The sequence below is a fragment of the Cydia splendana genome, chromosome 3 (genome assembly GCF_910591565.1).
Source record: "Cydia splendana chromosome 3, ilCydSple1.2, whole genome shotgun sequence".
In the NCBI taxonomy this organism is placed as follows: domain Eukaryota; kingdom Metazoa; phylum Arthropoda; class Insecta; order Lepidoptera; family Tortricidae; genus Cydia; species Cydia splendana.
The window spans coordinates 17,909,221-17,921,453 of record NC_085962.1 but is presented as its reverse complement, the minus strand read 5'-3'; the positions used below and the strand labels follow the sequence as shown (position 1 = coordinate 17,921,453).

The window sequence follows — 12,233 nt, the reverse complement described above, 5'->3', positions numbered from 1 at the left end:
TCTCTGAAACTACTGGGTCTAAAATTTTCAAAAAATACACAAAATAGTACTTTACTCGTACCTATAGATGACAGGAAAACCTATTAGAAATGTGCAGTCAAGCGTGAGTCGGACTTATGTACGGAACCCTTGGAACGCGAGTCCGACTCGCACTTACCGGTTTTTTTAATTGATTTTACTTTCCTCGCAAAAAAACGAGTTGGAATTTGATTTTGTTTATTTTGATTTATTGCCATTCGTGCCAACAGTTATTTTAATGGTCTTGTTAATTTCCCCATTTTACCTTGTTTAGCTTAAGTGTAAATTGGACCACTAGGCTTTTTTTTGCTCTTACTCTTTACTCTTGCTCACTAAATAGGAATCGTTAGAGCCATAATTTACAATAGGAGGTATTTAATATGAATATAATAAGGAGTCTCTTTGTATAAGATCTTCTTATCCCTTCAAGTGGCGGTCAACCCGTGAATGGTCGATGCGAAAATCAGTAAACTGTCATCCACCAGTAAGTGGTTAATGAGGTGTTGACGTATTTAGAGGTGAAATTGAACGCATTTAAGTATAGTTACGCTCTTCTAGCGCCCAAAATTAGGTAGCGAGTCAGAGAAGGATAGCATACCATAAGAAACACAAAAACACTTGGTATAAAATTTGTAGGTGAGGACCATTCATTCGGGAGCGACCGCCTAGTCCGAGGTCAGTCTAGTTTTTTAAGAGGTTGTTTTGTAAAATAAATTGTATCTTAGGTCCCTTTTATTGATTTAATCTTAAAGATAAAAGTCTTCCTTTGATAATTAAATAGCAATTACCTCCAATAATCAATTAGTTTTATGGTGGTAGTCATTTTTAACAAGGAAGCTGGAAAACTGTCATTCTTCCGGAGTTTGATTAGGTCTGGCCAAATGTATAAACATTAGAATAATTTAATTGCTATATTCAAATAGCCTATATAACGCTGATTCTAACAATATGTGATTTAATATACTTTCAAACATAGAAAAGCTCAAATCGACGATGTTGTAAAATTTTCTTAATCTGCGCTGACCACCCACCGGGGCCCCGCCACATAACTACTTTTCGCGTTTTCGCTGGCGCCACTTGAAGGGTTATAGCTTCTTATACTCGTACTGTCAGCCAAGAAAGTGGTCTACCACTTTTCGACTCTATCATCTGATTGATAGAGTCGAAACACGTACCGTCGACCGTACATACCTTCTTATCGCATAGTAATGAAATGTGTATCGTAAATAATAAATAGGTAAGTAGGTATCGGATTACAGTAAATATCACAAAAATGTAGGTATACAAAATATTTATTTAAAAAACAATGCCTAAGTATAATTTATATTTTAAAAACTTTTTAAATAGAATGTCATCATGACAAACTAAGTGATTTCAAGCAAGCCTTTCGTTACTCACACAAAAAAGTCACATTTTGTGTCAAATTAATGGTTGTCCTATTTGTTGACCTTAATTTGACTGGTCCTACCTAATAATATAACTTAAGATGTATGTACTTACTAGTTGTATGTATTATAAGTAGATAATATGTAGTAAAAAATGCATCATTTGGACAGTAAACATTAATGAGACTTTACATGTCCGAAGTAATCTTTAATAAATAGCACGAGTAAATACATTGTAAGCCTGCAGTTTATTTTTCCTAATCATAGTTAATCATAAAATCCTAAGGTTGTGCAAAGAGCAGTTGCGTGATAATGGCACATTTATTTATTACTGACACATAATTGTTATCTAGTTATTGGTTCCATCAGATTTTAATTCAATAAATAATTAAATTAACATTAATGGTACATATACAACCAGTCGCTAAACTGCATATTCACTTTATTAATGAATTCCATTTCATTAATAATGTGTCGAAGTAATCAAGCAAATCGATGTAGGCACATTACCGCAAAAAAACAATTTATCTGCGGTTATAGCTAATTACAAATAGTCTAACTAATTACTCCCTATTTACTTAACAATTTGTATAATTTTACTAATGTTAAATATTTTAACTGTTAAAATAGACTATTTACAGTAAAGAGATCCTCAAAATTACCTATTATATTCAAAGGATTATACAGTTCCGTCATCAGGAACAGGTTTCGTCTTTGTTTGTTTATTGTTTCTAAAGTGCTCTTCGATTTCTATTAAAGTTTTACCTCTCGTTTCAGGTAAGCAGAAGAATAAAAATATAGTTCCCAGCATAGTAGATAATCCGTAAAATAGGTATGTTCCGTGGTGTCCTATGCGTTCGAACATTGCAGGTGCAGTTTTTATCGTCCCAAAGTAAGCTACCGAGGTAGTCATGACACTAAAACCTGAGCCTAAACCCCTTGTCTCCGTGGCAAACAGCTCGCCGACCATGTTCCACGGCAAAGGTACCACACCAAAATTAGAAACAATAATATAAATAGCTATCAGACTCAGGGAAACAAATGGCGATATATGTCTTATGACACGGTTGTTGACAAGATATAAGTAAGCAGATAGCGCTATTAGAGTAAGACATGTAGACGCTCCACTGAATAAAGCCATCGGTCGACGACCAACTTTACGAAGTAGGAAACACGCAACAACTAAGGATACGCATCTTAGAATATCTATACTCAACATAGCTGCACTCGATGTACTCCTGTTAGCATGGTTCCCGATCAGTTCTTTCATCATCTCTGTAGTATAGGCGCAAATAACATTAACTCCAGTTAGCTGCGTTAAAATAAAAAACACGATCATTATGCAGAGTGGCTTCCAAAATTCAGGCTTTCTTATATTTGCCAGTAAGGTTTTTAGTTTACTCTTCGATTGATCTCTTTGAGATTGCTCAAATATAATTTTGTCAAGTTCATTTTTCATCTCGGGACTTGTTCCGCGGTACCACTGGAATGATTCTATGCAATCATCGATTCGGTTTTTTGAAGCTAGCCAGGTAGGAGACTCCTTGACGCAGTACGTTAAAATGCATCCGATTAGCGGAAATAATCCACAAAGTAGAGCTGCGTACTTCCAGTGCATTAGTGTTCCAAAAAGATGCGACATGAACACTCCGAAAGCTATGGCCAGTGACAAACCGGCTAAAAATACAGATCTATTTAGAGGGCTGCTGACTTCTCCAACAAACACCGAGCCCAAAGGACCCAGCCAGCCTTGGCAAAATCCAGTGATGAATCTTCCAAGTAGCACTAAATATATATTATCTGCGAAGGCAATGATGGCCCATCCGGCCATATAAGGAAAGGATAGCATAATCTGAGAACTTCTTCGGCCGTACCTCTCCATCAAGTACCCCGATATCAGGTTGCCAAATATAAGCGCAAATGAGGCGGCAGCAGCTGAAAAAAAAAAAACAATTCAACAGACTTTAATTCAATAAATAATTAAATTACTTAACAATAATGGTACAGATACAACCAGTCGCTAAACTGCATATTCACTTTATTAATGAATTCCATTTCATTAAAAATGTGTCAAAGTAATTAAGCAAACCGATGTAGGCACATTACCGCAAAAAAACAATTTATCTGCGGTTATCGCTAATTACAAATTCTTAGATATTAAATGTGTATTAATAAGCTCCTCAAAGTAAAGAGAGTGTACGTAAGAAGCGCATCAAGTATGCCGCGCAAATTCTTATGAACTTGTTTGCGCTTCAATCAACTGGCGTGAAATGACTCAGAACAGAATAAATAAAAACGTAAATAAATATTATAGGACGAATCAATCTAGTTCCATAGCAAGCACAATAAGGCTTGTTTTGTGGGTACTAGAGTAATAATGATAGAGTTAGACCAAGATAAATCTGCAAAGATTTTGATAGCAACCGCAGTGCATCAGTGCAAGTGTTATGTTCAATGTCAAACTTCTATGAAACTATGACGCATAGGACAAAATAAATAACACTAACCTTTATGACGCATTTTAAGTGACACTTGCACTGCGTGTGCTATCAAAATCGTTGCAGACGTATCTTGGTGTAACTCTATCTCACATTATCATAATTTATTGTTTTTAACGAACGCTTTATTAATATTATCATCCTGCACGACATTCATAAGTACCTACCTAAACAATCGTACGGGTACCTACCTCACTAAATTACGCGGCACAGCGGGCATTCTTTCTATGATTGACTATTAACCGTTGTTACATAACATTGAAAGCAATGAGCGCTGTTGGCCCAACGGTAAGAGCGTGCGACTTTCAATCTGGAGATTGCTGGTTCGATCCCCGGCTTGTACCAATGAGTTTTTCGGAACTTATGTACGAAATATCATTTGATATTTACCTAGCAGTCGCTTTTCATTGAAGGAAAACATCGTGAGGAAACCGAACTAATCCCAATAAGGCCTAGTTTACCCTCTGGGTTGGAAGGGCTCCCATGAGTCGTGGCAAAATGCCGGGACAACGCGAGGAAGATGATGATGACATAACATTAAAAGCAGATACACGTACCTACCCAAGACTCCATTTCAGTGTTGAGCTTGTGGTCGAGCCTGTTCCTGCCGTGTTTCAGCTGAGGTATGAGGACCGCGGAGAAGCCCGCCGTGGCTCCAACTCCACAGTTGAGCATCACCGTGCCGAGCGCCGCCAATGTCTGCCATCAACATGTTAAATTAAATTTTGACAATAAGGTAACAAATTTTACTCGAGATTAACTCGGATGGTACCTAGCTTCTCATAGCATATTTATTTATTGAAAATGTTTCGGGGTTTTGAATCCAATCTTTATTTATAAGTATTATTACAATTTTTGCAAAAGTACTGAAACTTTAGAAACCAAACAAAAGTGAAAAATTAACTGTATCGGATGAGACATCGTGGTATTTCTAAACAATATGGTATCGTTTGCAAACGTTTTTGCATTACAAAGTTAATTTACTACAGAATCCGTAGCCAGGGTAGACTGGGTCAATTGAACTTCGCGGTAATTATACCATCGTTCATATTTCGATGTTTTCTGAAATTATGCATTGTCTCCGTACAGCATGAGATGAATCGCTAAATGAACATTTCATATTTTGAGTGTCCAAAGTTAATATAACCTGATTACGGGTAGGTAATGGTAATATTTTTGTTTATAATTTACAATTAAATCGCAGTGGCAAATTGGTACAGTATAGGAATCAGTTTTATTTATATTATTGTGGCTACTTGGGATCAAAGATAACAACAATTTGTTTTAGTTTTTTTTTAGTTTAAAGAAATGAAGATGGCTTAATATTTAACTTTAACGTTGGGAGTCATTTATTTACATACAATATATATATACAGTGGTACTACTAAACTAAATTAATAACTAGCTTAAATCTAAAATAGGCCCTTGAGGCATTGTTAACTATCTAACTTAACCCCTTAACTTTAACTATCTTAGTAAATATTCTACAAGTAACATCAACCTTTATACATATTTCCATAAACGATTGGCGCCAGCTATTGTACATCGATATTGTACGTAAGTACTTACGGTAGGCCGGGGTCAATTGAACCTCATTTGATATAACCGCTTATAAATTAGAATCTAACGTTACCAAATTAAAAGCGTATCGATAAAGACATTTTATGGTCAGTGCATACATATACTACATTGAATACATCATGGGTGTCTCAATAAGAGTGCACTATTTCGTAAAAAATAAAAACGTTTATTTTTTTAATAACTTTTGATAGGTACTTAAATTGCAAATATTGCAATATAAAGAAGACATGCTCCGATTATGTATGGAATAAAATATCCGGCAAATGGCCCCCACGGCTTTGATTAGTGAATACAGACCATGACCGACTTTGAGCTCAAGGGATTTTTTCTTGTTTACTCGCATACGCCCGAGATTTCACAAAACCCCAAAGAAAGATATCGCACAGCGTTAAATCGCATGATCTTGGTGGCCAGTTGACGTCTGAATTTCGTGAGATGATTCGGTCTGGACATCGTTGCTGCTATAAATCGTTCATGATAACACGTTCTACTTTTGTGTCACGCTCCATTTTTATTACAGTATTTTTCAAACGTGATTTTCTACACTATTTAAACGAATGTCCTTTATCAGCACAGCTGAAACTAAGTATATCAGGATCAGTTCTAGTCAATATAATCAGTATCCATCAGGAACCAAAAAATAGGATCCAAGTGAAACTTAACATTCGGGAATGAAAGAGATTACTTTTGTTTATCTACATTTGAAGATATTAAGTGCCATAATTATAGTTAGGTAACTGTATAAATTTAATCGTGGTTAAGTCGCGGAATTAGTTATGTGTATACATATTATCTACATATTTACGTAATATTGTTATATCAACTGCCATACATTGTACGAGTACCTATTAAACAAGGGCAGCACGTGGAAGTCATATCATTAATGATTAGTAAAGTTGCATTTTCATTATCTCAAGTTCGCTGAACTTAGGTTTGTTATAATTTCTTAACTGTATTTATCCTAAGGATAATAGTGAGCGTTGTAGGTATCTATAAAAATGTAATTTTCATAAAGTTTTGAATAATTAAACGCTCATTTAATAATTGCTAACAATCATTTTGTATCCCGTTATATCCCGTTTCCGCGATTTGTCGCTAGAACGTTTACAGGTCACAGTTCAATTTACAATTATAGTAAGGCACACATATTTCCTAATTATGTACAATGCAAACAAGGTATGCCAAGGAAGTCCGGTTGGTCATTGTCTAATCATAATTCAATGCCTATTACAGACTAGGTAGTTCAGGTTAATAAATGCGTCCAAACTAGTTCAAGGGCTTGATGTAAACGACTCCAAGGTAAGTATTTTAGTTTCCGTTTATTTTTGAAACACGAATACTGTTATGGATACCTAATACGTATAAGAACCTGAATAGGTATATTAACGAGATTTATTTTAATCTTATAATTATTATTCATACCTATGTAGGTATAGGTGCTTAGGTTCTTTAGTTCCGCATTAATTCACCATAATTGCCGTAAAATATAAAGAATGTTTATGTATTTTCATTCGAAGTAGATACATTATAGAAGTTAAACGTTTTTAACAAATGTATATTTTTAAGGTTGATTTACCTATTTTTAAATTTAATGACAAACTGGGCCATTTTAAGTCGCGGGTCATTTCACAAAACTCATAGGTATATGCCCAAAGGTTTTACCTAAATTAAGTCCCTAAAACATTTTTATCTTTGCTCAATTCTAGGATTTTCATGCGTTTGTCTCAATTTTGATTCGCTGTACTATTTGTAGGCTTTTTTATTGTTATAAGGCTTAATCTTATATGTTAATTTCGTATACTTACTGCAGTTTTGCCACATATGACAATTAATATTAATGATATGTTGGTAACTTCGGCACCGATGCCGGTTAGGTAGTAGTCAGAAACGGAAAAGCCTGCAACTTTATGCCGAAAAGTAGGTAACCTAAATTGACAATTTTTTTTAAATGGTACTTTATATACGTATACTTAATCCTTACGTTTACCTTACTTAGACAAAATTTTCGCGTTTTTGAACACTAACCACACTTATTAAAATTATGTATGTAACACACACCTGTCTACGATACGGCGTTTTCGTATTGTAATACACATCTTTGACTTCATTGTCTTTTTCTAAACTTTGCTTGTGAATTTTCTCCAATTCCGCAGAAATCACTATGTTTCCGTGCGCCATGGCGAGACAACCGGTCAGCACTGTGCCACTAGCCCGAAACAAAGTTTTAAATGTTCTTCGGATCTCTTAATAGATACGATATTATCTTATCACAATGAGTCAAACATACTCGAAGGCGATCAAATATTAGTAACAAAGAACTCTTGAGTAATTATATATATAAGATTGTATATCATTAACTGTCGCTTAAGTCATTAATAATTTGATTTATTTTATAAACAAACACGTTTTATATTGCAACTGAGGCACGCGAATGATTTTACGACCTGTCTGGCCTAGTGGGTACCTAGTAGGGTTCAAATTCTGGTAAAGGCATTTGTTTGTGTGATGAGTACGGATATTTGTTCCTAAGTCATGGGTGTTTTCTATGTATTCGAGTAGGTATTTAAATAAATATTTTTTATATGTTCCTCAAGAATCATTCTATTGATAGGTGAAAACCGCATGAAAATCCGTTCAGTAGTTTTTAGGGTTCCGTACCCAAAGGGTAAAACGGGACCCTATTACTAAGACTCTGCTGTCCGTCCGTATGTCCGTCCGTCCGTCCGTCCGTCGTCTGTCACCAGGCTAAATCTCGTGATCTGTGATAGCTAGACAGCTGAAATTTTCACAGATGATATATTTCTGTTGCCGCTATAACAACAAATACTAAAAACAGAATAAAATAAAGATTTAAGTGGAGCTCCCATACAACAAACGTGATTTTTGACCGAAGTTAAGCAACGTCGGGCGGGGTCAGTACTTGGTTGGGTGACCGTTTTTATAGATAATGGTACGGAACCCTTCGTTTGCGAGTGCGACTCGCACTTGGCCGGTTTTTTTGAGTTTATCGCGAACACACATACAAACACAGAAACAGACAGACGCGGCGGGGGACTTTGTTTTATAATGTGTTTGTATGTTTGTTCGCGATAAACTCAAAAACTACTGAACGGATTTTCATGCGGTTTTCACCTATGAATAGAGTGAATCTTGAGGAAGGTTTAGATGTATAATTTGCTAACCCGTGCGAAGCCGCGGCGGGTCGCTAGTCATAATTATGTAAACCATATCAATATCCGTAGCATAGTTATAAAATTTAATTATTTAAGGAACCGATAAGGAAATTAACTAGTGACAGTAGGTAATGACTGTCCCCTGGGCCCTATTTCACTAAGCCGACATTTGTCAGTGACATATGTCAAGTGACAATTGTCAAGTGACAGGTGACAAGTGACAATTTCGTAAACTCTTTTTGTATAGAAGTGCTTATAAACTTGACAGGCATTTAGTTACAATTGTCAATCTTTCATTTAATGACAATGATTTGGTGAAACAAGAGTAGTTTTTATAAGTCGACATGTTTGTCAATTTGTCGGTAATTCTTGACATGAAATCGGAGCTGTGTCAGGCTTAGGTGACAATTGTAGTGTTTTCGTTGTTAGCAAACCCCGTTATTGGCAAACGTTGGCAAAACTTTGTACCCTTAATTCGCCTTTGGGGTACAAATAAAAATCGCTTTAAATCGCTTTTAAATTCTTCTTAACAAGCATGAAATCATAATAACACTATAAATAGTAATTGTTGCCTACGAAGGCGTTTAGTACTTCAACATTTAGGATTTGGATTTGGAATAAGTCTCAGTATAGTTTTGATTACGTTGGGGACCGGTAGCGAAATTAGGTATGCTTAGGTAGGTATTGTTTTTTTTTTAATAATTTACTTGGGTTAAGTTGGGCACTAACGGTAAAGTTAGGGTTTTGGTTAGAAAATGAATCTCCGCGAAAGCAACAGAGGTGATATATATAGTAGGTACGAATAGATTTCTACTTTGACGTCACTGCACTTTGCATTTGCAGAAAAAATAACTTAAAAGTAACAAAAAATTAAAGCTTTCACGCCTTGTCAACAAATAATGTAGGTATACGCTGCATTAGATGGGGTTGGGATCTCAATCAATATCATGTTAGTGATGACAACACGGCACATTGAAAGCATCTAACGATCTCTTGTCAAGAATTGACTAATATATCGACTAGTAAAAATTACCCTTGTTTCACAAAATAATTGTCATTAAATTTAAGATGGACGATTGTACCAAAATACCTGTCATGTTTATATGAAATTCTATACAAAACAATTTACGAAATTGTCACCTGTCACCTGTCACTTGTCAATTGTCACTCGACATGTGTCACTGACAAATGTCGGTGTGGTGAAACAGAGGTCTGTAATTTTATGACAATTGTCGTACCTGTCGTACTTGGTGAAATAGGGGCCAGCTGTCACTATCATTGTGGGAAAATACACGTCACTCTACATCTCTAAATCACACGTCGCCGTTGTTAACTTGGTCAACTCATAATCATTTGTTACAATAATAACATTGTTTGATTTTCTAGTTTGTCTAAATAATTAGCTATACTTTCATTAAAAAATAATTAGCGTATCGTTTCTAAGTAGGTACTTAGGTATATTGAAATAATATTATAGAACAGTTATTTTTCACCACACCAGCTCGGAAAGCCTTACTTTGCACTTCAAAAACGGATAGCAAATTTGCACTTTGCTATCAGTAATTCACATGTGAGGCAAAGTAATCAAATGCAAATTTTGAGTTGTTTTCTTATGTTTGCTGGTAGAATTGACTTTTAAATGATGATTTTGGATGATAAATATTTAATAACATTCATTTGAATTTGATTTTATTTTTTTTCTAATAAGAAAAAATGGGCAATAGCCCATATTTATATATTTTATTTAAAAGATAATTTTGTCTTGTTTATGGTTTATGGTTGATACTTTGAGCCCGATAATAAATACTAAAGATTTTTTGTGTTTATTTCACCCTTACGGTAAAATATATGTAAAATAGTATTTGGTACAATACAATTTATTGTAATATGTTAAGTATGTATGTATTTGTGCCAGTTGTCCGATGGACATATAATAAAGCCACCCACACTCTCCAACAGTACTCGACCGACTGACGCCGCGAGTTTCGTGTAATCAAAATGGCGGGTAGGCCTATCTGCTTACCAGAAATTTGAACTTGTCGTCAAGTATCTTGCTACGTTATCTATATTTAGGTTTCATAAGTAATTTATGGTTGTCCAGTTGACCTGCATGGCGAGGATAATTCAAGGGACAAAATATAAACGTAAGAAACACATAAACCGTTACATGCAAACATAACAAATCGGTATGTTTTATTGATGATACTTATCCATAATAATGATTATGTGTTTAAATATCAATTCCGCAACAGTATTTTTTCATGTTACAAAGTTTTATGGTGCACTACAGCAAGGGGACAATCTGTCCTACTATGGAAAACCAACTTTTGGTCTTTTGGACAACCAATAAAAAACGGGTAAATTCTAAAATAAAATGAAATGTTTTGTAATAAAGTCTTAGATAATATTAATAGGAACATAACGGAATACTAAAAAACTCATACTTTTATATACATTCATATTATCGATCAGGGACTCTGTACGTGTGATGTTGAACACATAAAAGTTGATTCACCCGTTTAACCCTCGTGCTTTGAAACCCTCACAACGCTCAAGATTCCATTTTTCGAACCACTCGCTAGGCTCGTGGTTCAATTTTGGAATCTTTCGCTTGCTCGGGTCATCCAGGCCATATTGTTAAAAAAAAACACACCAAATACATGTCAATACTACCAACACAAAAAAGCAACGCTAGAGCTCGACACTTCCAGTTACTGTTTATCGATATCGATAAATGTGCGATACGTGCTGCTGTATTTACCTACTGTACTACTACATTTTGAGAATCACGTGGATTAATAAAATAAAAAAAAACATTATATAAACAATTTTATTTTACATGATAAAAATAACATAGTTTATTATTCAAGTACCTAGGCATATTTAGCAATGTACAAATTGCAGAACATTCCCAAAAAGCGGAAACGTTCTCGAGAATGTTCTCAGAACATTCCTGCAACATAGAAATTATTGTTCCGCCATCGTGGATTTTTTCCAAAAAAATGTTTTTTCATAGGAATCTAGAGGCCTATCTCCCGCCATGCCAAATCTCAGCGCGCTCGGACCAACTTGAAAAAAAAAAAAGTGGGCCATTTTGATTTTTTTAATGCAGTTTGTTTTGTCTCGGGGCCCTCTATGATATTTGGTCGAGCACCCCCCACCTATCACGCACCTTTTAAAAGTTGCCATACAAAATAAAAGTGGCCAGTTTTCCCGCAATTGTAGCATTTTTCCAAAAAAAAATTTTTCATACGTATCTAGGGGCCTCCGAGATGCCGTGACCAAAATCTCAGCGCGCTAGGACAAACTTGAAAAAAAAAACAAAAAAAGTCGGCCATATTGAAAAAAAAATGGCGGCGTCAAAAACTGCCAGGGTCCCTCTATGACATTTAGTCGAGCACCCCCCACCTAGGTCTGACCGTTTGGCCGGGCCGTCATACATTTTTCTGACCGGAAGCGGTAGACCAAACATATCGGATTTTTCTGGGGGTAAGGACACCTAAACTATCGTGAATATTCATGGTACAAACTACGATAAATAAATAAATTCTCGTTCTCAAGAACATTCTCAGAAGTTA

General features: G+C 35.4%; 1 protein-coding gene across 1 annotated transcript; it reads right to left on the bottom strand.

Annotated features, from left to right (window-relative positions):
- Positions 1 to 1,552: 1,552 nt before the first annotated feature.
- On the bottom strand, positions 1,553 to 7,716 carry LOC134806582 (facilitated trehalose transporter Tret1-like). Its single transcript, XM_063779890.1, has 3 exons — positions 7,541 to 7,716; positions 4,459 to 4,600; positions 1,553 to 3,338 (listed from the first exon to the last, which is right to left on the bottom strand). The coding sequence occupies exons 1-3, from the start codon at positions 7,658 to 7,660 to the stop codon at positions 2,083 to 2,085; spliced, it is 1,518 nt and encodes a 505-aa protein (XP_063635960.1). The 5' UTR covers positions 7,661 to 7,716; the 3' UTR covers positions 1,553 to 2,082.
- Between the last annotated feature and the right edge of the window lie 4,517 nt (positions 7,717 to 12,233).